General features: G+C 60.0%; 1 protein-coding gene across 6 annotated transcripts in view; it reads left to right on the top strand.

The window, feature by feature from the left end:
* The window catches only part of INPP5A (inositol polyphosphate-5-phosphatase A), a 181,723-nt gene that overhangs the window by 364 nt on the left and 154,863 nt on the right, over positions 1–26,496 (top strand). For 2 of the 6 annotated variants that reach the window (XM_057530899.1, XM_057530895.1), the window contains exon 1: positions 1,618–1,989. The exons of 1 other annotated variant lie outside the window; for it this stretch is intronic. In XM_057530899.1, coding sequence (XP_057386882.1) covers positions 1,915–1,989 — 75 coding nt within the window. In that variant the 5' untranslated portion in view covers positions 1,618–1,914. Of the gene's footprint in view, positions 1–1,617; positions 1,990–26,496 lie in introns of those variants that run through there. 3 more of the 6 variants (XM_057530896.1, XM_057530897.1, XM_007173321.2) reach the window with 2 other exon arrangements.

The following is a 26,496-nucleotide window of genomic DNA, read 5'->3' as shown; positions in this document are numbered from 1 at the left end:
CGGTGTGCACGTGGGCGGCGGTGTTTCTGGGCCACAGAGGGCTGGGGAGGGAGTGAGAAAACAGCCCGAGGGGAGGGGAGGGGAGGAGGTGATGCCGCTTCCTAGGAAACAGGTCCCAGGCATCAGTGATGCCCTTGCATTTGGCTTCTGCTAAGGGCATCCTTGGCATGTGCTGCTTTTGTAAAAAAAGTAAAACAAGAGATGCTGTGTCAGTCAGCTCACGCTGCTGTAACAGACTGGGCAGCCTAAACAACAGAGTTTATTTCTTACAGTTCTGGAGGCTAGAATCGGGTATGCTGTTCCAAAGGGTTCTGTGTCTGGTTTGTGGACGGCCACCTTCTTGCTGTGCGTTCCCATGACCTCTTCTCTGTCCTCTGTTCAGAGTGGGAGGCTGTGGGTGAGGGAGAGCAGGTGCTCTGGGGTCTTTCCTTACAGAGACGCCAACACTGTTGGAAGAGGGCCCCACCCTTAAGACCCCATTTAACCTGAATTAGCCCCCAGGAGGCCCCGTCCCCACTGGCAGCCACACTGGGGGTTGGGCTTCAATCTACGAATTCTGGGGACACATTCAGTCCACAGCCGACAGCTGCTGCATGGACTGGACAGTGGTTTTAAGTGAAATGGGTTCAAGTTGCCAGGCTGAGCGGTCGCTGTAGGCAGGAGGGGATGCCCTCCCTACAGGGCCCGCAGCCCAGGGCCTGCGCCGCAGGCCCTGACAGGCGGTGGTGTCGCCTGCCCTAAGGGAGCAGCGCGCACATCTCTCGTCTCCCAGTGGACACTGTCCAAACCGGCGCCGTGGAAAGGCGGCCGCGCGGCTGAGATGCACATTCAGAGCCTTGAGAACCGTCCTGGACACGCGCTCACAGCCATCTGCATCGACCGGGTGGACAGAACCTAGTGCCACCGTTACTGTTGGAGGCTACTTGTCATCTTTCACTGCACTGTCCGCGCGTCTCCCGTTACCAGTGGCCGTTTCATTTCCGCGGACGGCCTGGCGCGGAGGGTGGGCTGGGGAGACCCCACCGACCCCACCGACCCCAGCGAGCCTGCTGCCTTCAGCCGTCCGGTCCGGCGGCCCAGCCTCGCCGCTCTCCTCTCTGTGGGTCCGGCGCAGTCCGCACAGAGCCACGCACTCCCACCGCAACTCCTGCCTGGGAGCAAGGGGGTCGCGCCCGGTCGAGCCCGGAGCAGCGCGCGGCCCCTTTAAGAAGCGCCGTCGAAGCAGGGCCGTGACGTCATAGGGGTGCGGGAGGAGTCAGTGCGCAGCCGCGGCGTGAGGTGAGGCGGGGCGGCCGCTGACTGACAGGAGCGTGGCTGTGAGCGGCCGAGGCCGGCGCAGGAGCGCCCCGCGCAGGCCCCGCCCCTCAGGCCCTGCCTTGATTCCACACCCCACCCCTCCCACACCTTCTCCGCCCTCCCCGCAGTCCCCGCCCCCTCAGTCTCACCCCGCCCACATGCCCCTCCCCTCCCAAGTCCCCGCCCCTCCCCGCCCCTCACATCCCTGTTCCGCCCCGCCTCAGGCTCCGCCCTGCCCCTCGTATCCCCGTCCCACCTCCCGCAGGCCCCGCCTCCGAAGCCTGCCCCGCCCCCTCGCGGTCCCGCCCCACCCCCGCGCTCGCCCCGCCCCTGGCCCGGGCGGGCCTCGTCTCAGAGATCGGCGGCGGCGGCGCTGCGGGAGCTCCGGCGGCCGCGAACCTAATGGCTGCGAGCGGGCCGCGGTGAGCGCGGGCGGAGAGCGACGGGCGTGGGGCTGCGGAGAGCGAGAGCGAGCGCGGCCGGACCCTGGCCAGGCCCCGCCCGACCGGCCGAGCCCGCGATGCGCCCCGGGGTCGCCCCCCGGCGCAGCTGACGCCGCGGCCCGCGGAGACCCCGGCCGGTCGGCCCCGGAGAGCGGCCACCCCGGCCCAGGCCGCGATGGCGGGGAAGGCAGCCGCCCCGGGCACCGCGGTGCTGCTGGTCACGGCCAACGTGGGCTCGCTCTTCGACGACGTAAGTGCGGCGCCGGACGCGGGACCCTGGACCCCGGACCCCGGACCCTGAGCCCCGGGACCCCGGACCCCGGTCCTGAAGCCCGAAATCCCGGGACCCAGACACTGACCCCACAGCCCCGGGACCCCGGACTCGGGCCTGAAGCCTGGGACCCTGAGACCCTGGGACCCTGGGACCCTGGGACCCTGGGACCCAGACACTGAGTCCTGAGCCCTGGGACCCTGGAACCGAGACACTGAGACTTGAGCCCTGGACCCAGGACCCCAGCCCTGAACCCTGGCCCTGCGCCCTGGAATCCTGGTCTCCTGGTCTCCAAGTCCCAGCCTTCACCCTCCATAGGTTGAACCCAGAGCCCAGTCCCCGAACCCAGGTCCCTAAACAGCAGTCCTAATCCCTGTCCAAGGTCCCCAAATCCCGGCCCCCGAACCCTAGTCCGAGGGCCCCATACCCTGAACCTGGTCCCAACCCTGGTACTGAATTTTGTCCCCAGAAGCTCAGCCCTGAATCCTGGTTCCCAAACCGCAGCCCGTGTCTCCCGAGCCCCAACCCCTGACTTCTGGCCTCTGACTCCTGACCCTCCGTGGCCCTTGCCCCTGCCCGTCTGCCTGCTTTGTCCGCAGAGCTGTCTGTGGCTGCTTGGAGGTGTACGCACCCTCATTTTACCTTGTAACTTAGTATCTCTCTAGTTCTCAAACAAGGGGTTTCTGTTGAAAGCCCTGGAGGACTTTATGTTTCTTGTCTGTTAAAGAGAAAGATGCAAGAAGCTTTTCAAGGCCAGAGAAAAGGATGCTGAGTGCCCAAGTCCTTTACCTTCTGGGACCTCCCACCCAGGCACCCGAGGCCTTTGGGAGAAGAGTCTGCCAAGGCCCGGCGCTCCCCCGGCTCCCCAGGCAGGCCGAGGCTGACCTAGTTCGGCGTTGCAGCCACGGTGCCACCCCGCTGTTGGTACTTATACTGCCAACCCAAATAAAGCAGAATGCGGCTCCAAGTGGCGTGCTTGTTTAAGGAAAAAGGGTGATGGCCCAGATGGAGCCTGAGGCGGCCTCGCGCTACCCGCCCCCTCCTCCCCCAGCCCCTCCCGAGGTGAGCCGTGGGTGCGACCGCTGACCGCGCAGACCACTGATGCAAACATGACTTGCATCCCTGCCTCTTGCGAGCCTCCCTTTGCTGGCAGCGAGCACGGGTGGGATGTTTCTGTAGGCTGAGTTCATGTACAGGCGAGGTGTGATTTTATTAATCAAAGGTAGGCGCTATTTCTGTGTTTTTCTTATTTTAACTTCCAAGCGCCATGTATTATACTCCCCTGCTGGAGATGAACTGCTGGCCCTCTGACTTGGGCACGGACAGGACAACTTTATCTAGTTTCGTGATTGATCATTTTCTACAAAAGTGCCCGGTATGGGTGTGTGTCTGTATATTTAGCGTTCTATTCTCGGCTTTGCAGTAACATCCACTCTAACATGGTTTGACTCAGATGATTCAGATCCGTTAGCTGTGGCTTCAAAGCCTCAGAAATGTCAGGAAAATTAAGCACGGTGGGGGCATTTCAGTCTCAAAGGGAGAAGAATTTTGCTGTGCAAACATTCTTTCCAGTAATCTTTGATTCCAAGTTATAGCATTTTTGTTGTGTTCCGACTGTATACACACACTTCTCTCTGTGGACATTAAAGTGGATCACTTAATTTACTTTTGTTTAGCAACAGGTTCTCTCCGAGTTTTCATTTTTCTTAAAGGCTGTATTGAGTTTTGCATCTTGTTTGTATCGGGAAGGAACCTTTGTTTTGGTAAGCAGTGCGTGGGTTAATTCTGCAAGGTGGCTTTTGACTTAAGGGCCAGTAGAGACATATCTGTCCTCACCCACAGCTTTCTTCATGTGTGCAGCTTGGTCTGGGGCCGTTCTTCCTCAGTGGCCTGGAAAAGCAGGGGTGGGTGTTAACCAGTCCCCTGTAGCATGGCCGGTGAAAGCAGCCGATTCTTGAGTGAAGGACATTTTAACTCCTTGGTTTATAGTAGGTTTCAGAAGAGCTGCTTGGTGACTCTGTCTTTGTGTGACGTGTGCCCCTGTTGACCAACTATTCAGACGGTGGCCCGGCCTGGGCAGGGATTTGTTCTTGCCCAGTTTCATCGTCTGGAAACCAAGCTCCACTGTGTGGCCAGGCCTCACAGTGTGTGGCATTGGCCTCTTCCTGGAGGGTACGGGCCGAGGAGAGGGGGTCTGAGTTAGAAACAGACAGGCCCTGCTGGGAAGGGCAGGCACTCTTGCCTTTTGTGCTCAAGTGACAGGTGATACGTGTCTGCTTCCGTAGTTTCGTGGTCTCCCCTCGCTACCTCTTCGCCATCCAGAGGCGATCCCGTTAAAGCTCTGGATGTGGACTTTCACCATGGTTTGGCCCTGACGTCCTGAGACCCACAGGGCATCTTGTCTGGCAGGCAGCTCTTTCCTCGTCTGCCCGCCCGGCTTGGTTGGGTCTGGGATAGCGCGGCCACTTTAGTCCCCACACAGGGCCCTCGGGTTGCTCCTCGCCCTGTGATGTTACACACGAGGGGGTGGTCACTGCCCGGAATACACTGGTTCTCAAACTTTTACCCCTTACCCCCTTAGAAATTATGGAGAGCCCCACAGAGTCATTGGTCTCGTCGGTCGTAACCACCAGTGTATGCCAGGTCAGTGGGTAGACCCTGAGGCAAGTGGAAACTGAGACAGTTTCAGTAGCTCTCAGAAGGGTGATGTCATCGCATGTCACAGCCCTGGAAAGCTCCGCCGTTCATGCTTGAGACACAGCGGGATGGAAAGCGAGCCACGGTGCTGCACTGTTGAGGGCATAGCCGTGACCTGCCGAAGCCCTGACTTCCAGGGCCCCTGTCTGAGCTGGGGCCCGTCCTGAGCCTGCGGGGAGGGGCCTGGCCTGGCTGGGCTGCCTGGGCCTGTTCCAGGGGGCCCCCAGAGAGCCCGCAGCTCTTCCTGGCGGTCCCCAGTCGGACTATGCTGTCACCCCCCCCATCCTGTTGCTGGCAAGGGGTGGCTAGGGTTGCATACCTAATTGTTTTGCTTGAGATGGCTGGCTTTCTGACAAGGGAGGTTACTAGCTTTTGGTTCTTTACATGGTTTTGTTGTTGTTGTTGTTTTGCTAGAAGTGAACTGAGAAGGTGGTTTCTTGCAGGCTGTCGTTTCAGAACTCAGTCCCACCCTTACATGGTAAGACTGTTTCTTGGGCAAGAGACGTAGCCAAGCGGTAGGATTCTGAGAGCGCAGCTCGCTCTTGGGTGTCTGCCTGGAGGGCCGTTGTCCCGCTGCGTGTTCGGAGCTAAATGTCAGTTTGGAGCTGGTTCCCTTTTTGCCGGGCCAGCTCTGAGCAGCCCCTCTTTCCGCCTGGACCTGGGGATGGCAGCTCGCTGCGCACGCGGCTCTGTGTCGGGGGTCCACGAGCCCCTCCCCTGGGCTGGGCCCCTCGGGCACTTGTCCCTCTCTCTCCAGCACCATCAGTTTTGCCCTTTAGCCCCTATTGTCATCCCACCCCGAAAGCTCCCTGGCCCTGTGTCCCCCTGCAGCTCCTTTGGGGTGTCCTCTGTCTCCCCCGCCCCAGCCCCGTGTGTAGGGCCTCCCCGCTCCAGCCCAGGGTGCCGGGGGGGCCCTCTGGGGCCTCATGCGGGGCCATCCTCGGGTCCGGGCCTTCTCACTTGCTCTGATGGTGTGGATCCCTCCACTTCTTTGAGGAATTTCGTTTGACCTCAGTGAAGCCGTCACTCACACGCACGGACTTCACCGTGTAAAGTGTAGACTCAGTGGTTTTCAGTGTGTTCACAGAGCTGTGCGACTATCACCGCAGTCAGTTGTAGAGCTTGTTTTGTACCTGAAAAAGAAACTCCGTATGCCTTAGCCGCGCCCCGCCCCCCCCAGTTCCCTCCGTCTCCCCTGAAACCCCCTCCCCGGAGAATCACCAGTCTGCTTCCTGTCTCTGTGCCTCTGCCTCTTCTGGATGTTTCGTGTAAGCGGCATCACGCGCGCGGCCTTTTGCGTCTGGTACCGTGCTTTCAGAGCTCAGCACGTCACTCCTGTTGGTGGCCGAGCACCGCTCCTCTGTATGGCTGTGCCCTGCTGTTTATCCAGCGCCAGGTGAGGGGTATTTGGGCAGCCCGCGCCTCTGGGCTGCCGTGGACATTGGCTTACAAGTCTTCGTGTGGACGTGTTTTGCTTCTCCTGGGCACATTCCTGGGGTGGGGACTGCTGGGTCTGCGGTGACTTGTGTTTAACCTCTTGAGGAACTGCCCACTGTTTCCCCGTGTCGGCCCCGTTCTGTGTTCCCACCGGCGGCGCACGAGGGTTCCGATTTCTCCACGTGCTCCAGTGCCAGGTGCTACCTGTCTTCTCTCGAAGACTTGCATTGGGCACCCCACCTCCCGGCCTCCTGGGGAGTTAGTTTCTCTAGACGCAGATGTTTCACTAGCATCTCTGTGCGGATGCCCAGGAGGCAGGGAGGAGACCCAGACCCAGTGGGGACTGCCTCCCTCCTCCTGCCTTTGCCTGGGAAGGTCCAGCGCTTTCGGCCAGTGCGGTGAAGCAGGGGCCGGTTCTCGTCAAAGACGTTGGGTTTTCTGAATTTCGGAGGCGGCGGTTCCTCTACTGTCCATGCAGCCCCTGAAGTCCCCAAGGGCTCCGCTGTGCTGGGGCAGGGGTGGGGCTGAGCGGGCCAGGCCTCTTCACAGGCCCCCCTCCGGGCTCCCCCGGCCCCTGTCCCATGGGGATGGCCGCGGGGAGGTGTCTCCACATTCTTCTGGCATTACTGCCTCTGACCTGAGACCTCAGTGTCCTTTCTCTGTGAGAATTTGGTCTGTTTGCCCGAGTTGGGGACTCTCCGTAGATGGGGGCCTGCCCGTCCCGTGCCCAGGGTGGTGGGGTCAGAGGAGTCGGTGGGCTCATACTGGTGGCGTTTCAGCACTGCTTCCTCCGCGCTGGGAAGCCCTGCCTGCACCCCGCACGCCTCCACGCAGCCCGACGAGCTCCTGTCAGGCGTGCCTTGGATGCGGCTGGAATTTAAACCGACGTGCGGTCATCCGTTTAGGGCCATGCCTGCCTCCTGGTCCCTCCTGCCCTCGTCCCCGATCTCTGCCGGCCCTGGATCGGCCGCGGGAGCGCACTTTCATCTGCAGTGCTTCCTGCATTTACTGGCTCTGGAGATGCTGAGGGAGGCTTTACGTTACTGGTGGGGGAGGCACTTCTTAGGTGTGAAGTCTTAAATGCTTTGCTTGTCTTGAGTCCAGCGGAGTGAGCACTGCCGGGGGACCTGCTGGACAGCCCTGGAGGATGCTGATACAGGGCGCGTTCACGTCCACTGCCTCTCAGCCCGCGCCACTCCGCGAGCTCACGCTCTGGGCCCACGTCGTGAACTCCGTCAGCACGGGGACTGCGTGCCCTAATGGGAGCAAGTGGGCAGGGGAGGAGGGGCCGGCGCTGCTGCCCTGGGGTCGTCTCTGGTGGGCGTCTCTTTCTGGGGAGAGAGGCCCCTGCTGGGGGTGGAGCCATGTGCGTCGGGTGTGATTCGGGAGTTACAGGACCCGGACCAGGCCTGCCTGCCCGCAGCTTGCCCTTGTTTATAGAGCCCCCTGTTTGACCTGAAGGGAGGGATGCGGAAGCCAGGGGGGCTGCCTGGGGGAGGGGGCAGGGCTTGCTAAGGGACTAGGGTGGGGTGACTTCTTAAATGTTGACCTCCTCAGTGTTTGCCCCGGCGGGCGGGCGGGAGCATCTCCTGTTGGGAGGTGAGCTTGGTCCAGGAATGGGGTCCAGTAGGTGGGGGTCAGCACAGGGCCAGGAGGCTAGTCAGAAAGGCAACGAAGGGTCTGAGCGGCGTCTCGGTCACCTGTCTGTTGTCGCTTCTCGGGACGCGGCCCTGCTCTCCCTGTGTTTCTACGGGGCGGGGAGGGGGACCCTTCTGATGTGAGTGAGCTGAAGGAGGATGATCGTGGGCCCGGGGAGGAGAGGAGTGGAGAGAATGTGGCGAGTGCCCCAGGTGGACACGGAGGTGACTTTCGGCTTCTCCCTTTTGTTGCTGCTTCGGGTAATCGGGGCACACGGGACTCTCCTGTCTGAGCCTGAGAAGCGTCCAGACGTGAGCTCCTCTGCAGGCCGGGGCTGGGCGGGTCCGCTCCCAGCGTGGCTCTGAGCTCGTCGGAGAGCTCGTCCTGACGAAGGTACCGCCGAGAATGCCATCGGGTCTCGTCTCTGGGGACGAGCGAGGGGGAAGCAGCAGCTCGTCCGGGATGTCTGGAGTGTGGGACCAGCACAAAGCCACCACCCAGCCGTGTGACTCCAGAGTTGGAGGGGGCGGGGTAGCCTGTGGGGCCCCCGTCCCTCGTGCGTCTGGGGAAGGCCGGGCACACGTGGGCCTCTGTTTGGGAGCACCCAGGCCCTTGTTTAGTCATGGTCCCCGCGTCTGCTTGGCCTCTGGTGATTAGACCTGTTTTCTAAAACTTAAATTTTGAGTTTACGAGGTTTCTTTTGGGAGATGGACGTGGCCCTGGGACAGGGCATCCCCTTGGAGCCTCTGCGCCGCGGGGGCGGGCAGTGTGGAGGGCTCACGGCGCCATCGTAGGAGGCGGTGAGCAGGGTGAGTGGGGCTGCAGCAGCGAGGTCCGTGGAGGTGTGGCGTGCGCTGTGCACACCTGACCTGAGGTGCCCCAGGAGGCGGCTCGGCTGCACAGCTGTCGGAGTCTGAGGATTGGAGCAGGTCAGGGAGCGACCGGCCTCGCCCCGTGGCCGCTCTCGGTGCTCGCACACAGCAGGGGGTTTCCTGGGCTGACATTGTGCCTTGACCGTCAGGGAAGCACACTGGTGCCCACCAGGCTCAAGGAGTTTTGGTTTTCCCTTGAGTAAGAATAAGTCAACTCCGTTTCTGGAAGCATGGCTGTGGGGTCGTGATGGGTCATCGTGACCTTAGGCCCTTTTTTCCTGGTCCTTTGCTGAGCAGAGCGCCCCGAGCTCCGGCCCCGTCCGAAGCACGCGCGACGCCTCCTGGGTCTCCGGGCGCTGCAGAGCCCACGCTGGGTCTTCATCCGTCTCCGTGTGCATCCTGGCCTGGTCACTTCATGTCGTGCTGGCCTTCCCGGCTCATCCGGCCTGCGAGCCTTGGAGCTGGTGTCTGGGGCTGCATCCTGAAGGTCGGGCGCCCCTGTGTCCCCCTTGACAGAGTGTGGCCACGGCCCGGCTTTCAAGACAGCCCTCAGACAGCCCTCCTTTTCTGCCCCGCCTCTCGGGGCCTCTGAATAATGAGCAGTTATTCTAGGAACTGAAAGGGCTTTGAAAGCAGAAGGCCCAGCTTGGGCCTGGGTCTCGGTGGAGGGCAGCTCCACCTTTAGTGCCCGTGCAAGGCGGCGCCCTCCAGGGCCTGCGGGGACGAGCGGGGACACAGGGCAGCTCCACCTCCGTGCACATGTGACGGGGCGTGTGATTCAGCCTCTTATGGCCATTTGCCCGTCAGGGAGTGCGGAACGACAGCGGCACAGTGGCCGCGGCGGGGCAAGGAAGGAATGGATGCCCTGGCAGTCGTGAGGCACCTGTGCTGGCGGGGCCCCCGTCCTCTCCTTCCCCACAAGGCCTCCGTGGGTGGCAGTCTGGTCCTCACCTGCGTCCAGGGCTGAGCTGCGCTCGGGCTGCTTAGCCGGTCTGGCCCAGCTGCTCCCCGCCTGGGGTCCTGACGTGCGGCTCCTGCCCTCGCCTCCCACGAGCACCTGCAGCGGCACCGGTGCCCCTGCCCGACGGAACACGCGTCTCCGTGCTTTGGCCCAAGCCCCTCTTCTCCCAGGAGCCCCCCAGCCCCCGGGAGGGCAGGATCGCACCTCCCTCCCGGCACGGGTCACGGTGCCCAGCTCTGCCGCCTTGTCTGCTCCACACCCCTTCCCCACCTCCAGGAATTACAAGCTTTGGGCTTTTGTCATGTTTTATTACATTCGGTTGTGCTGGCCTCTGACCAGCAGTGCAGGGGCGGGATTTGGGGCTCTGCCCTGATGAGCGCAGGGGCAGAGCGGACATGGCCGTAGGGAACCAGAGTTGCTGCCAGCCTGCTGGGTTGCTGGACCCCCTGTCAGAGCTGGGTGGGGGCTGAGTTGGGAAAGGCGCGTGCCCTCCTGGCCTGGCACCTCGCGGGCACCGGGGGGCCAGTGTTAGAGCCACTCTCGGTGGTCGGTGGACAGGCCTGTGGATGCCTGGGCTCTGGCTGGGTTTTCCTTCTCGCTGGGACAGTCTGGTGGAGGCACGATTTGCATCTCACACGGTTCACCCAGCGTAAGTGTACGGTTCGATGGTCTTCAGAAAATATTTGCCATCGCTCAGCTGTCACCACGGTCCAGCTTGAAACACTGCCCTCCCGGCCTTTCGCAGAGCTCAGCCCCAGCCCCTGGGCTGCTCTCCCCCCCACCTGCCCTCACCACGGATCCCACAGCACGGACAGTCCGTGGCCCTCGTGGGGCTTCTCCTGCTGAGCGCTGTTGGGCGGATGCACCAGCAGCGGACGCGGGGTTGTTCCCGGCTGGGCTGCTGCGCGCGGCAGGGTGCAGCCTCTGGGTGCCAGGGCTGGTCGTGTGGCGGGTGAATGTTTACTCTGTCTGGGCACCGCTCACCTGCTGTCAGAGCGGCGGCTCCACTTCACGCCTCTGGCTGCGTGGGCTCCAGCTAAGTGTGCTCCAGCCCCTCCACGCCGGGCCACGCGTGCTGCCGGCCCTTTGATGGTGGGTGTGGGCAGAATCTCCTTGTGGTCGTCATTGGCATTTTCTGGCCTCTGCTTCTGAACAGTAGGCCTCCCACTCAGATGGACAGTTTGCCATATCTGTGACGGTTTTTGGCAAACCGTTGCCTGGGTTGACAGGGGTGGCTCCTTGGGGCTGTCGCCCTTCTCACCTCCTGGTGGGGGGCGACAGAGGGTGCCAGAATCCCCGCCAGGAGGCCTGCTTTGCCAGGCAGAAGGGGGCTGTGGCCATGGCGCACCTCTGAGCGCAGTTAGGCGGGGGAGGCGGGGCGAGGATGCAGGCGCGGGGCCGCCGTCTCGGGCTCCGCCGTGGCCCGGTGTGGATGGTGGGACGGCACGTCTCCCTGCAGGTCTGGCGTGCTGGCCGAGTCCTGCGCCCTCCCTGGAGGGTGCTGATTAGTCTGTTCGAGGGGGCAGTGGTGGCGAGGGCTCCCTGGAAGGGACTCGGGTGTTCTTCTCCCCGCCCACTGCCCCCGGACACGGGGGACACCACCCCAGGTTAGGGGCAGAGCGTGCCTCTCCCGGGGAAATTCTTTTCTCCCAGCCCCTGAGGTGTGATGGCCCATCTGGGGGGCTGTCCTCCACCCCCTCCCCTTGGCCCTTCTCCCCCGGCTGAGTGGCTGTTAAGCCCAGTACGGGTCTCGGAACGTCTCCGATAGGCCTGCTGGTGCATCGCCTGCCACCTGCCAGGCTGCCATCCCTCGGGGCCCTCACCTGGGCGGCGGGGACGCTCTCAGGTGGAGCGTCTCCGTGAAGCTGCCCAAGATCGCCTGCCTGTGGGACAGAAGCCCAGCCGTGCAGGTGCGTCACCTCCTGGCAGGCACGTGGCCGTCCTGGTCTGGGCTCGAGGTCCAGTGAGGACAGCGCCACCGCAGGACGGTGGGGGTGGGTGTCAGGTGCCAATGTTTCCAGCCACTTCATGGTAGAAGAGCAAGAGGCGCCACTTTGGCCTGTTCCTCCTTCAGGGAAAACCTTGTGTGACCGCAGAGGTGACAGGTCTTCAGGCTCTGAGAGGCCTGTCCCCAGCCTGGCCTGGCCTCCTGCCGTCTGTGTCACACCTGACGGTCGTTTCTTTGCAGCTGGACTTCATGGAGGCCTTTGGGGGTGCAGCTCCCCGTGCTGGGGCCTGGCCGTCCTTGGGGGGCAGGGGGGGGCGTGTGCTCAGGGCCCACCTGCGAGGGGCTGCACTGGGGTCCATTTGGACCAGCGGCTTAGTTAGCTGCACTGCCCGTTAGTCCTGGGGTCCTGAGGACGAGTTGGGGGCAGCTGCCCCGACCCCAGCACGGGCCCAAGCTCCGAGCACCATAGCGTGCCTACGTGGGCTTTGGGGCGGCTGTCGGTGGTAGGGTGTTGAGTAGAGAGCTGGGCGGGGGGAGCTCTGGCCACGCGGGCGAGCCTGTGTGTGTGAAACAGACCTGGGTCGAGTGGTCCGTGCTTTGAAAACCGTCACGAGGCTCCCTCTGCGGCGTCCCCGGAGCCGCTGCACTGAGAGGCCGCTGCGGAGGCTTGGGAGTGGACAGCCCCACGTCTCCTAGTTTGCCTGACGATGCCCCGGGTGCTCTCAAGTCCTGTACCTATTCTGGCTCCCAGGGCTTCATTGGGGTGCCCGAGGGGGCACCTACTGTGTCCAGTTCAGGGCAGAGCATGCTCTATGTTCGATATATTGTAATTTGGGGTGATGTGGGCTTTACTTTCAGTTGGATTCGTTCTGTTAAGAATGACATCTGTCCAAGTAACAAACAAATTTGTGGGGACATGTGTTTTGCTTTTATTTTCTCCTTCATCACTGTGACGGTTTTTCAGATCTGTTGCAACTTCCTGTTTTTGCTGTAGCACGACCGCTCCCCTCGCCGCTGCGTCCAGGCGGGGCGCGCTGTGTGCGGTCCAGGCGGGAGGTGGCAGGCTGGGCCGTGAGGGGCGAGGGTCGTGGTTAGTAGTGGTGCTGACAGAACGTGGGTGAGCGGCCAGAGCTGACCAGCAGGGGAACCAGAGCAGGGCCTGGGGACCCCTCTGGGGGCTGTCTCACCAGGGCAGGCGGCGTCTCACCTCGGCTGCTGAACCCCTGCCCCCCAGGACTCCAGCCTTACATACGGGGCCCGGGGGACGCTTGGTGCTTCTGGGGGGCGTTCAGGCTCCCAGGTTCCATGGGGTTCTGCTGCGTCCCCGGGCTCAGCCTCAGCCGAGATTGCAGGCGCACAGTGACACGGGGACCAGGAGGGCTTGTCTTCAAGGGCTCCTAGTAGCGCGGCCCCAGGGGCCCCGGGCTCCCGCGTCTCTCCAGAGCCGGGCCCTCTTCCAGGGGCTGGAGCCTCCGCAGGCGGCACCCGGGGCCTCCCCTCCCCACGCCGCCCTCCCGCCGGCCCGGCCGCCAGGCCCGTCTGGGGCGTCCTCTGAACTGGCGCACGGCGGCCGAGCGCTGGGAGCGGCCTCCCCGAGGCCCCTCGCGTGGCGTGCTGTTCCCTGGCCCCGCACCTCCCGCACCTTCCCCATCCATCCTTGACTGAGGCAGGAGGGGGGGTCGGCGGGAAGCGGCCCTGAGTCCGCAGCTCAGGGAGAGGCCCAGGCTGGAGAGCAGCTGAGGTCACGGGCAGGTGGAGGCCCGGAGAGCTGAGGAGGGTGAGGAGGGCCCCGGGAGGGCCGTTTGGGGAGTTCGAGGAGGAGTATTTCGGGAAGGGCGTGCTGGGGGTCTCAGGCGCGGGGCCCGGGTGGCCCCAGGAGCCGACAGGTCCGACTGCGTGTAGCCTGAGGCGCCTGCCCGTCACCAGGGCTTTGCCCTCCGGGGCAGGGCGCCTCTGTCCTGGTCGTCCAGGGACGGGCACAGCCCACCTTCAGGGCACAGGGGACCTTGCACCGGGCCGCCTGGCTCACGGCTTGTGCGCGGGGCCCAGGCTGCCCCAGCTGCCGAGCGTAAGCAGGAGGTGAACAGGGATCTGGGTGGTGACTTAGGGTGGCTTAGGACGCCCAGAGATGCCCTGAGCACAGAGACCACGGAGGGCCCCCTGGGGCGAGAAGCAGGGGCCGGGCCTGAAGGCTTTGGGAGAACTAAGGAAGGGGGGCCCGTTGGGGCCACTGTGGGGCAGGAGCAGTGGCAGGAAACGGGGAGCTGGGTGTGCTGGGGAAGCCACGTGGCCGGCGTGGGTGGTGAGCGGCGTGGCGTGGCCGGCGTGGGTGGTGAGCGGCGGAAGCCTAGCGCTGCAGGCTGAGAGGCCGTGTGCCTCTGATTGTGCAGGAGCCCCTGCTTCTGTAGTGCACGGGGGACGCAGCTGGTGACGCAGCTTCTGCAGCCGGCGGGAGGAGGCCCTGAGGTGGGGTGCTGCCCCGGCCGCCCGTCTCCCGCACAGGCCTTGGGTGCGGACAGTCGGCTCCCTCCTCCAGGGAGGAGGACCTGTCTGTATTTTTTAACGACTGATAAGTGAGTCAGTCCGGAAAGGGAAGAAGGGGGTACTCAGGGCCGGGCCCAGCCGGGAGGGTGAGGAGCTCTGAGCCACTCAGGGAGATGCAGCCAGAGATTATTGGCGCCCCCGGAGGTGCGCCCCGAGGTGTACGGGAGGGGCCGTTGAGGATGGGGTCCGTCGGGAATGGCGCTGGAGGAACCCGGGATGGCAAAGCGGAAGCACCGACGTGTGTGCTTTCCATTGCTATTTTTCCAGTACAATAAAACTCCACTGAGAAATGTAAAAATTGATGCTAGTTCCTAGGAGAAAATTGACGTCTGTGAGCCTTGATAACCTTGATAATTTTAGTTTCCTCTAATGAGAAAGATTGCGTGGTGTGACCCACAAAGGCTCTGAAATGTCTCCTCTGTATTCTGCACGGTGTTGCCGTCAACGCTACCAAGCCGGACAGACCGCAGAAGGATTTCAGCGTTTTGTGGCAATGGCTGCATTCCGAACCTGTGCCGTGTGAAAACAGAGTTCTAACTTTGTTCTGTCAGAGAATGGACACCCCCTTACTGCTGGGAGGAGCCGCCTGGGGGTCTGCGGGAGCCTCTGGTGCCCAGCGGGCGGCGGAACTGGGCACCCGTGCTGGGCCTGCTCCCTCGGGAAGGAGGGGGGCACCCGGGCCCAGACACCTGTCGCGGCGTCCGTGTGCCCTGGGGCGCAGAGCTTGGGGCGGAGGCACCCCCAGGCCAGCCCTTCCTTGTTGCAGGCGGGCCGCCGAGTCCCTGTGCTGAGGTCACAAAGCGTGTGGGTCCTGGGGCAGTCCCGCCGCTCCCACCCTGCGCTGCATCCCCTCTCGATGTCGCGCGACTTCCTTGGCGTTGTAGCTGCCGTGGGATCCGCTCTCCCGCACACAGCGCACTGCCTTCGCGGGGGGACCCCGAGGGCCAGTGAGCACCCGTTTCCTGCGGTCACAGTGCCGAGCCCGGGCCTCCCCGCTCGCCTGCACAGAGCCCCTGGCGTCTGGAGGGCCCGGCCCACGGGCTGGTGTGAGCCGCCGTCCAGCGTGCCTGGGCAGTGTCACGTGCCTGTGTGTCGTGTCCAGCCCACGCACATGTGTGTGCGTGTCACACACATGCACGTGCACCCACGCCTCCAGTGATGTGGGGGCGCCTGGTAATCACATCGCACCAGCTGTTGGTTCTGTCAGATGGGTATGACATGGCATCTGTTATCATTTACTTTGTTACCCTGGTTGCTTGTAGTATCATTTTTGAGCCTTTTTCCTTGGATTTTCCAGGATCTCTGTTTTGGAATTATGTAGCTCCTATGGATCTTGTATCTAAATTATTGATAGAGTTATTTGGACAGGGAGGTGATCATAGGGTTTGTAGAAGAGCTACTATTCTTTTTGTTACTGACACTGTCATTTGGGGTCATTTATCTCCTCAGGGCTGCGATTACACAGAAGTCCAGGGAGGTCTATTTGTATTGGACTCTTGACTGCAATTTCTTTCCTGTATCTCATGTTGTGTTCACCAAATTTTGCAACTTTCTTGTGTTTTTTCTTCCCTGTGCCGTGATACTGTTTGGAAGTCCCTGACCAGAGATTTGGTCAGTCTACCCGCCTGAAAGCACTCGGAGTTTCCGAGCGCTCCTCCTCACTTGGTCCAAGGGCATCTTTCTGTTTCCTGCCGCGGGTGACTTCCTCGGACCTGAGACCTGGGCAGCCTCGGGCAGTGCGCTTGGGACCTGCTGATGAAGTAGGAGTCTCTGTATCTGGCCGGGGGCAGATGAGTGCGCTTGGAGCAGGTAAACTTAGGGATGAGTGTCGGCCCTGGGAGCAACCCCTCCACAGGAGAGGCCCTTTCCTGCTGTCCCCCAGCACCAGCCGTGAGTGGCCCCAGTGCTGTGCCTGGAGGATTCCAGGCTCCTGGAGGCTCCTTAGCTTGAATGAGAGACTGCAGAAGTCTGAAGACAACGTCCATTTGTCACTTTGGGGCTTAGTTTGCTCCTTTTGTGTAGGGCTGAGTAGATTGTCTCTTCTGGCTCTTTCGTGAGTTGGTGTGACTGTGGGGTGGCGAGGGACGCCACCGGGGGCCTGCAGGCCCGCTGTTTGTCAGCCTTGGGTTGTGATGGTCCTGAGGTCAGACCGCATCCAAGTTAAAAGGTGAGCGAGAGCGAGTCTGGCCTGCAGTGGGCGAGGGCCACCTGGAGCTCTGTGTCAGTTTTCTGTCTGACGCGGGGGGCTGAGTGCAGGGTCACAACCTCAAATGGGCTTTTTACGCCGGTGTCTGTCAGAGCATGGAAGCCGCTGCCCCGGCTGCCCTCCTGGTCCCCCGCGGCCTGGCTGGTGGGGTGCCCGGCTGAGCCCTCCGAGATGGGCCTCCATCCCCTCCTGCTTCAGTCACTGCCTTCCCAGGGAGCCTGTTACTGCGACAGTGAGCAGGTCCTCGCCCACGATGAATCACAAAATAAGGGGTGACTGAACATACATGTGACGACCAAGACTTTTTAGCTTATAGAAGCAGCAGCCTGGTTGCCAGACGTCGAGTTTCTGCAGGGCGGGCAGGGGACTGCAGAGGTCCCCTTCCCTGGGCGGTCCTTCCTGCCCCGCACCCGTGCGTCCTGCTCTGCCCCGCGAGGCGCTTGCTCCACGGAGAGGGGTAGCGCCCTGATCGGGGTGGTCCCGTGGTGCCTGCCGGTTCGGGTCTCCCACCCGGACCCTGAGCCCAGCGTGGCGCACGCGCCTACGGTCGAAGTCGCCATCCCTCCTCTGCTCTGGAGACCCGAGTCCCTGTCGGGCTGGCTGCCTTTGGAGGGCGGGGGCTGGGTGTGTGTGGTCCCTCCCGTGGCGGCAGGATGGGGACAGGGCACTGGCGGCTCCAGTGCGGGGGAGTGTTCGGTGAGGCATCCCTTTGCTCTTCTCTCTACGGGGGCGGGGAGGGGGGCGAGCACAGCCCACGTCGCCACATTTTCACCCACCTCGCCGTGGTTGACGTGCCTTGACTCGAGCTCCTGGACCGTCAGAGGCAGATTGGGACCCGGGTGGTGCATCCCCGCAGCTCGGTGCCCTCCGTCGGCAGAGCTTCTGGGCGCTCGCTGGCTCCGGCGCAGGTCCAGCCCCACCAGGGCCCCGGCCGGGGCTCTGCCTGCCCCTGCGGGCGCCCCATGTCCAGGAGGCACTAGGGCCGGTGGACTTGTGGCCTTGTGGGAACCAGTCATCTCAGCGTCCCCGACGTGAGGCCTCTCGTCGCTGTGCCTGCCAGCCCCCTTCAGCCCGAGCCGGCCTCCGCCGGGAGCCGCCCAGCTCCGCCCGGACCCCTGCGCTGGCCTCTCCCCGTCTCAGGGTCCCTGATGAGGACCTGATGAGGTGCTGCTGAGCCCGGGTGGGTGGCTGGGGGAGTCCCTCCTGGCTTCGGAGGAAAGCTGGCTCACCACGGGTGGGGTGCTGTGCTCTAGCCTTGGTGCGCGCTGTCAGGTGCGTGACACGCAGCTCCCTCCCGCCTCTGCCCTGAGGCCTGGACTCCAATCCGGCCTCGGCCCCCCGACTGCAGCACCCCACGTTGTAAACGGTTCCCACGGTGGAGGGTGAGTTTTTCCGTTTGGAGGGCTGTATTGGCTGCATTTATTATTGTTGTTATTATTATTTAAAAGTTGAGACAAAATCCAGGTACCGTAAGAGTCACTCTTTTTGTGCATACAGTTCAGTGTTTTAATATATTCTCAAGGTTGGGCAACCATCACCACTAACCCCAGAATTTTTTCGTCACCCCTAAAAGAAACCCAGTACCCCTAGCAGTCACTCCCCGTTTCTCCCTCCCCCCAACCCTGGCCACCACTAGTCTACTCTGTGTCTATGAACTGGCCTGTTCTGGACGTCTCATATACATGGAATCAGACAACATGTCTGACTTTTTCTTATCAGGTGTTCAAGGCTCATGCACGTCGTACGTGTATCAGCACCTCATCCCATTTAATGACTGAGTGCTGCCTCATTGCACGCCAGACCGCGCTTTGTCCATTCAGCAGTAGATGGACATTTGGCTTTTATGAATAGTGTTGCTACGAACGTTTGTGTACAAGTTTTTGTGTGAACATGTTTTTAATGCCCTTGGGCATATATCTAGGCATGGAATTGCTGAGTCATATGATAACTCTGTGTATAACTTCTCGAGGAACTGCCAGACTGTTTTCCAAAGTGTCTGTACCATTTTGAATTCCTACCAGCAATGCACAAGGGTTCCAATTTTTCCACATCCAAAACAACCCTTGTTATTGTTCATCTCTTTGAGTCTAGCTGTCCTGGTGGGTGTGAAGTGGCGTTGTTTTGCGTTTCCCAGATGACTGATAGTAGATATTGAGTGTTCCCTCCATGTGCGTATTAGGTATTTGTATATCTACTTTGGAAAAATGTTTATCTACTTTGGAAAAATGTTTATTTAAATCTTTTGCCTGTTTTAAAATTTTAAAAAATTGTTGAATTTTTCTTTATATTTTCTGGATACTAGATTCTTATCATAAATATGATTTGCAAATATTTTTTCCCTGTTCTTTGTGCTGTCTTTTCACATCCTTGATAGTGTCCTTTGAAGCACAAACATTTAAAATTGCTATGAAGTCCAATTTATCTGTTTTTTCTTTGGTTGCTTGTGCTTCACATGTCACATCTAAGAAACCATTGCCAGCCCTCCTGCACTGTTGGTGAGAATGTAAACTGGTGCAGCCACTATGGGGAACAGAATGGAGGTTCCTTCAAAAATTAAAAATACAACTACCATATGATCCTGCAATCCCACTCCTGGGCATGTGTCCAGAAAAGACAGAAACTCTAATTTGAAAAGATACATGCACCCCTATATTCATAGCAGCACTATTAACAATAGCCAAGACCTGGAAACAACCTAAATGTCCATCGACAGATGAATGGATAGAGAAGATGTGGTACATATATACAATGGAATATTACTCAGCCATAAAGAAGAATGAAATAATGCCATTTGCAGCAACATGAATGGACCTAGAGATGATCATACTAAGTGAAGTAAGTCAGACAGGGAAAGACAAATATCATATGATATCACTTATATGTGGAATCTAAAAAAATGATACAAATAAACTTATTTACAAAACAGAAATAGACTTATAGACACAGAAAACAAACTTATGGTTACAAAGGGGAAATGGGGGGAGGGATAACTTGGGAATTTGGGATTAACAGATACAGACTACTATGTATAAAACACATAAACAACAAGGTCCTGCTGTATAGCACAGGGAACTGTATTCAACATCTTGTAACAACCTGTAATGGAAAAGAACCTGAAAAAGAATAGATATATGTATGTATGTGTGTGTTGTATGTGTGTGTGTATATATGTATGTATATATATACATGTATGTGACGGAATCACTTTGCTATACACCTGAAACAATGTAAATGAAATATACTTCAATTAAAAAAATACCAATAGGGCTTCCCTGGTGGCGCAGTGGTTGAGAATCTGCCTGCCAATGCAGGGGACGCGGGTTTGAGCCCTGGTCTGGGAAGACCCCACATGCCGCGGAGCAACTTGGCCCATGAGCCACAATTACTGAGCCTGCGCGTCTGGAGCCTGTGCTCCGCAACAAGAGAGGCCGCGATAGTGAGAGGCCCGTGCACTGCGATGAAGAGTGGCCCCCGCTTGCCGCAACTAGAGAAAGCCCTCGCTCAGAAACGACGACCCAACACAGCCATACATACATAAAAAGAATGTAAGCAGACAAGAATAGCATTAAAAAATAATAATAATAATTAAAAAAAAATACCAATAAAGATATATTAAAAAAAAATACACATAGGGGAAAAAAAGAGAGAGACAGCAAAGAAAAAGGAAACCATTGCGTATCCAAGGTCACAGAGACCCCATCTTTTCTTCTAAGGCTTATAGTTTCAGCTCTTACATTCACGTCCTTGATCCATCTTGAATTAATTTTTATATATGGTGTGAGGTAGGGCTGCTCCCTCATTCCTTTGCGTGTGCATATCCAGCTGCCCCAGCACCGTTTGTTGGAAAGACTAGTCTTCCCTGTTGAATTGCCTTCTTGAAGATTAATGATCACATATATATAGATTATTTTCCTGGACTCTCAATTCTGTTTTCTTCATCTGTATGTCTGTCCCTGTGCCAGGACCACAGAGTCTTGATAACTGTAGTTTGTAGTAAGTTTTGAAATGGGGAAGTATGAGTCCTCCAACTTTGTAGTTCTTTTTCAAGCTTCTTTTGTCTGTTCTGGGTGTCTTCCATTTCCACATGAATTCTAGGATTAGCTTGTCACTTTCCACAGAAGAGGCAGCTGGAATTTTGATGAGGATGGCATTGAATCTGTAGATTGCTTTGGGGAGCATTGCCATCTTAACATTATATCTTGGCTGTCCATGGACCCAGGATGTCTTTCCATTTATTGAGGTCTCTTTAATTTCTTCCAGTGACGTTTATACTTTTCAGGACAAGTCTTACACTTCTTTTGTTTAACCTATTCCTAATCTTTTTACTGGTTATTAGGTCTGCTCGGATTTCCTGTTTTTTTCTGAGTTAGTTTCAGAGTTTGTCTTTCTGGGAATTTGTCATCTCATCTAGGTTACCAGTTTGTTGGCAGACCTTTGTTCATCTTATTCCCTTGTGATCCTTTTTATATCTGTAGGGTTGGTAGTATTATTCTCTCTTTCATTCCTGATTTTAATAGTTTGAGTCGTCTGACTTTTGTCAGTGTAGCTAAAGATTTGTCAATGTCGCTGATCTTTTTAAAGGACCAACTCTTGGTTCCGTGGATTTCTCTCTGTTGTTTTTGTGTTCTTTGCGTTGGCTGCGTTTCGGGTTAGATCACACAGAAGCCTATCTTGGAAGTCTCGTTGCTGCCGTGGCTCCTGGGGAGGATTCCATTCTCTCCTTCTGTCTTGCCTTGCCTTGTGTTTGGTCGACACTGAGCCATCCTCTGCTTGTTCCTGAGGCAAGTGGCTGCCCTTCTCCTGAGCCGCTTATGGTGGCCACAGGTGGCATGTGGCTCTGACTTTGGGTCCTCTTCCCATGCGACAAGCTTCGGGGCAGTTTTCCTCTGTGCCCGGGTGAGGTGGCCCTCACTGCAGGTTCGTTGGCTTTGCCTGTTGCTTGAATGAATGCAAAGTAAGCGCGAGTCTGCTTCCAGCCAGGTGCCCCTCTGGGCACTCTGGGGTCCCTGGGCCCCGTGCCGGCAGCTCCGAGACCCTGAGGGTCGTCACGGATGTCACACGCTCCCTTCTGCGTGCGGGCTCTCCTCTGCGACGTAGGAAGGCGCAGCGCGTGCCTGGGGTTGTCTGCAGCAGTGGACTTGGACGATGCCAGGCTCTCTGTCCAGCCTCCCGTTGGCCCGCGGGGGCCGCGGACCGAGAGGAGCCCGCACAGCGCGAGCTTGGTTCACCCGCCTGACCCCAGAGGGTGACCCTGCAGTCGGCCCCGGTCCCCAGGGAGTGTGCGCACTTCCTGACTTGGGCAGTTTTCTAGAGCCCATTAGGACCAGAGGTGGCCGTGAACCCCGTTGTCCTTCCCCCGTGTGTCTGCCCAGGAGGGAACCGACTTCTCGCAATGAGGCAGGTCTTGCTTAACCAGTGTGAGCAAGAGATTGGCTTGAATCCGCGAAAAATGGAGCTTTTCGTGGAACGCGCTGACCCCAGTGTCCCCCGCTCTTCCTTTCCCAGTGAGGCTGTTGGCGGCCCCCTGCTGCTGCTCGGCCCCTGCATGGTTGCCAGGAGCCCTGAAGGTTAAGGTCACAGCTCCCAGTGTGGAGTCCCTTTGGGGGTGACCTGAGGGAGTCTCAGCTCTGAGGCTCGGCCGGAGTGGTGGGCTGGCTCTTGCCGACCGCAGCCCTGGCCCCTGCCTGGCCTGGGAAGAGGCCCGCCTCAGCCCGCCTGGTCAGCCTGGCGTCCACACCTGGCACTTGAGGTCCTCGGTGGTCCGAGCTCTGTCCTGTGCGCGGGGGTTCTGTCTGAGCGCGAGCGCTGGGGCCTCCTCGGAGTGGAGCCCGCTACGGGGGGGCGGCTCTGCCCGCCCCCACTGACCTGGGGTCTGAGCCCTGCCCTCAGCGGGGCGGGGTGGGGGGAGGATCACGGCCGGGTTACCTGCTGCCAGCGCAGGGCTCGAGGTACAGGAGGCAGAGCTGCTCTTGCACGTCTGAGCAGAAACGGAAGTTTTAAACAGGTGACTTCCTTGTCAGGCCGAGTCCGCCCCGCCTCGGGCCCTCGCACTGCTGTCGGGCAGAGGGCATCGCTGCCGGCCCCGCCTGGCGGCTTCGGACAGCTGGGTCCTCTGCCCCTGTCCTTGAAATGGGGAAGTATGAGGTGGGTGCCAGGCAGGCCTCCTCCCGTCACCGGTGTTGGGCTTGGCTGTGTGGGTGGATCCCAGGGAACCACAGTGACAGGAGGACGGCCACGTGGGCCCTGCCAGGGGCACCGTCACCATCAGGCTGTGCTTCTCCCCCTGCCAGGCATCCTGACTGGTAGGTCGTTGACACACCCCAGTTTTAAATTCTGGTTACTATGAAAGACAGTAATACTTTGGCTTAAAATATTCTTTTCCAACAGCTTAGCCGCCTGATAACAGGCATTTTAGTCTAAAGTGTGAAAAGAAGAATCAGAAAGTGAAAACTCATTTCGTGGCTCCTGTTTGATTGACAGGTGCTCCTGTGCAGCACCTGAGACAGCAACCGTGGGGTCGAATGCAGGGCTGTGTCCTTGGCATCTTGGGGGCCCGGTCAGGACCTTGGGGGCCCCAGACACACGCGGAGCTGCCCGTGTGTCTCCTCTGCTACCCACGATGTTTGGAATCGGTTTGCGATGGAACACAGGGTGTTTGTTTGTATTTTCCTAGATATTTTTAAAAGTGGCGTTTGCTGGGCTCTGAGATGGAGACCACATGAGTGTGTGTACATTTAACACATCTGACGTAAATAGGTGTCGTTTAAACATAAACTGCCTTGCATTTATTGCTCCTTAGTATACCCTGGTTTTTAAAAATACATGAGTGGTGAGCAGCGTGGTCTCTGTGAGTTTCACTTCAGGGTGACAAAGGACGCAGAGCAAGATGTTGATTTTAAGGAGGGGCGTTGGTCCTGGCGGGGCTAGAAGGCCTGGAAGTGTTTGCCCTTCACCTTGGGCCTCTCCTTCCTGAGTCTGCGTCACGAGAAGGAGCGGGCGGCCAGGTCCTCATGGACATCGTTCCTGGGTTCAGACGTGGCCTGGGGACCGTCGCTGAGCGGTGAGATCCCGGACGTTTTGCCCAGGCCATTGACCCGGGAAGGGAGGAGGGAGGCCCCCCTGCCGGTCAGGGTCTCGAGGAGCAGCGAGGCCCCAGCAGGACTGTCCCTGCGTCTGGGCTCCTCCCAGAGGCCTGCGCAGACGTGGTGCCCACAGCCAGCACCCCTGCCCCGCCACACCACGTGTACCTGCCGTCTGCGCGTTCCCAGACGGCCCACCTGGCCTCTCCCTCGTATCCCTGCGAGGGCCGGGGCCACCGTAGCTGGCTTAGATGCCACAGAGGCCTTGCTTTGCTGCTGGGGATCCGTGCCCGTCCCAGAACTGGTCGTGTTTGGAGGCGGCTACTCCGCCGCCCTCCCTTGAGGCAAAGGGCAGTGACACCCACTGCTCAGAAGGGGTGAGGGATGGTATCCCTGAGGAAAGGGGGCGCCCCGAGGGGCTATCCTGGCAGCAGCACGCTGTCTCCTCCGCGGCTCGCCGAGGCTCTCCCGTTGCCTGCTGGCCGGCCGTGGGCCTTTCTTCCCGCACTTGGCTCACTTGGGGGCACCCACCTGTGGGCACCCACCTGCGGGCTAGGGCTCGTGGGGCTGGCGCCCTGGTGTCTGTGCGTGTGCTGGCCAGCTGGGAAGCCCTCAGAGGCTTAGCCAGAGTCTGCCAGAGGCTGAGGGGTGGCTTTGCCCAGTACTTTGAGGTTGGGAACTTCGGCTTTGAGCTGGATGTGGACCGATAAGACGTGGCAGGAATGGATGAACTTGCACTTGTGTGCAGCCCGCTCTCGTCTGTGGACGAGCTCTTGTGTCCACGGGCGTCTGTGGGCCAGCTCTCACGTACGCGGACCAGCTCTTGTGTCCACGGTCGTCTGTGGGCCAGCTCTCATGTCCGTGGGCCAGATGTGCAGAGTGCTGGGGTGGCACCTGGGAGTTCGAGCACCTCGGGGCTAGGAGGGATGGCTGGGCTGGCCGGGGCCTTTGGTGCCGTCCTCCCCGTCAGGGCCACTCGTGTCGCAGGGTCAGTTGGCCAGTTTTCCAGCTGCAGGAACTTGAGAGTTACTCCTGGCCCTGCTTGATTGGTCGCCCCCCGCCTTTGTCTTTTTAAGAGAACAAGTTTCAGACGTGAATGTCTGTGACTCAGCTTCTAAGTCCAGCCTGGCAGAGTGCGCCGTGGCATCCCTGTGGGCGCCCCGCTGAGCCCGGGCCAGTGGAATGCTCACTGGTCCACCCACCCCATGGTCCCCTGCGCCCAGGCAGCCCTCCTCCCCGCTGCGGCCCCTCCTGACCCTGACCCCTCTCCTCAGCACCTTCTCCTGAGGGCCGCGGCCCCAGGGAGGTTCCTGGGGCTGGGAGGGCCAGCAGGCGGAGCAGTGCCCGAGGCTGCTCCCGCAGAACTGCCCCCGGTCCTGACCTGCCCCCGAGCTCCCGGCAGCCGTCCCCCACTTCCCAAGGTGCTCAGCCAGTCCACACCCGAGCTCTGGCCCAGACGTCCCCCAGCCCAGGCCACGCCAGCTCCTTCACTCACAAGCTGACCAGCTCTTTCCCAGATCCAGTCTGTTAGCGCCGCGCTTGCCAGCTCGCAGGGCCCTCCGAGGCGGTCAGCGCTCCCCCTCCCCTGGCAGGTGCACCGCGGGGCCAGGACCTGGGGGCACACCCTGGAGCTCACTGGGGATGTGCGAAGGCCTTGACATTGATCATGTCAGCTCTGTGTCTTGGTCTCCAGCCCTGGGAAGAAAGCCTGAGTCAGAGACGAAGGCTGTGGCCTTTCCTTGAGGTGACGCGTGTCAGGCCTGGACCGCTGACTGTGGTGGGCTGTGCTGTTGCTGGGACGTGGAAGGACCGGGGCTCAAGGCCAGACCCTGGGAGGCACCGAGGACCACTTCCTGCAGGAGCCTGAACGGAGGAAGGTCCGGCGGGGCGCCCGCTTCCCGGCCCGCGAGCCCCCAGGGCCCGGCCTGCTCCCCGCTCAGCCTGGGCTCACCTGGTCCTCGTAACTGAGCTGCCCTCGGCCTGTTGCGAGCGGAGCAGAACCTCCTGGAAAGTCTTCAGAGGCACTGTCGTCAGACTGGAACAGTGTTTATTGCTTGCGACGGTGGACCGCACTGGGCCGGGGCCCCTTCGGGGGGATCCCTGCGGCCCGCAGTCTCTGGTGGTGCTGACGTTTGGGGACACGGCAGAGTCAGGACAAGCTCCGGGGCCCTGGTGAGTGGGAGCCGCAGGGCCCGCTGGGAGGAGGCGCCTGAGGACCTGGGGAGACCCCACCCCAGGTGGAGGGCCCGGTCGGGGGAGGGCGCCAGCCGCAGGCCTGCACCTGCAGCTCTTGCAGGAGGTCCGAGGAGGAGGGCCGAGCTGCTGCCCCTCTGGGTGTGGGAGGGGCTTCTGGGAGGCGGAGTCTCCTTGGCCGGCCTGGGCTGGGCGTCCGTGTCCTGGGCCCGGGGCTGCAGCGAGGTGTGGGGGTCTGAGGGTGTGGTGCTTCTAGGATCCCCGGCCACGAGGAGGGGGAGATGACGGGGGCCTGTGTCCTTGTGGTCTACATGTATGTTTTCTCTCTGAAACGTTCGCCGGACCCCTGCTGTGGCTGTACGAGTAGATGGGTGATGGGTGGTAATAGTCTGACTTGGGAGCTTGGGCAGGACCGGAAAGCAGCGTGAGCTTTGTTCAGAGTCCGGGCTGTGAAGCCGCTGGGGCCCCTGGAGCTGGCCGAGGGGTCAGGCCGGCGCCGGGTTTCCTTGTTGCCCTGCCCCCTGCCCGCACCCCGGCCCAGGGTTCTGGTTCTGGCGTTTCTGCGCAGAGGGCGGCCCTGCGGGGGCAGCTCCATCTTTCCTGGCTGATCAGGTGTCTCAAGTGCAGATGTTGGCTTCGTATTCAAGGCAAGGGAATTAAACAGGAGCGTGTCCGTGTTCGCTCGTTTTACAGAAAGGCTCACGTTTTGTTTCGTGTGTCAGTGAGTGTAGAACGTGCACAGGGCAGGAAAGCAACAGAAAATATCAGCAAGTCTGAAAGGATCATAATTACGGGTTGCTGTAGTGAATAACTTTAAAATCAAAGAGAATTCTCAGGGTTGCTCCTGAAAACGAAGCATGAGGGGGTGTCCCCAGAAAGATGACACCAGAAAAAGGAGCAGAAAGAGGAAA

The sequence above is a fragment of the Balaenoptera acutorostrata genome, chromosome 16 (genome assembly GCF_949987535.1).
Source record: "Balaenoptera acutorostrata chromosome 16, mBalAcu1.1, whole genome shotgun sequence".
NCBI lineage: Eukaryota > Metazoa > Chordata > Mammalia > Artiodactyla > Balaenopteridae > Balaenoptera > Balaenoptera acutorostrata.
Note: the sequence above shows the minus strand (reverse complement) of the source record. Positions and strands in the feature narration are given on the sequence as shown.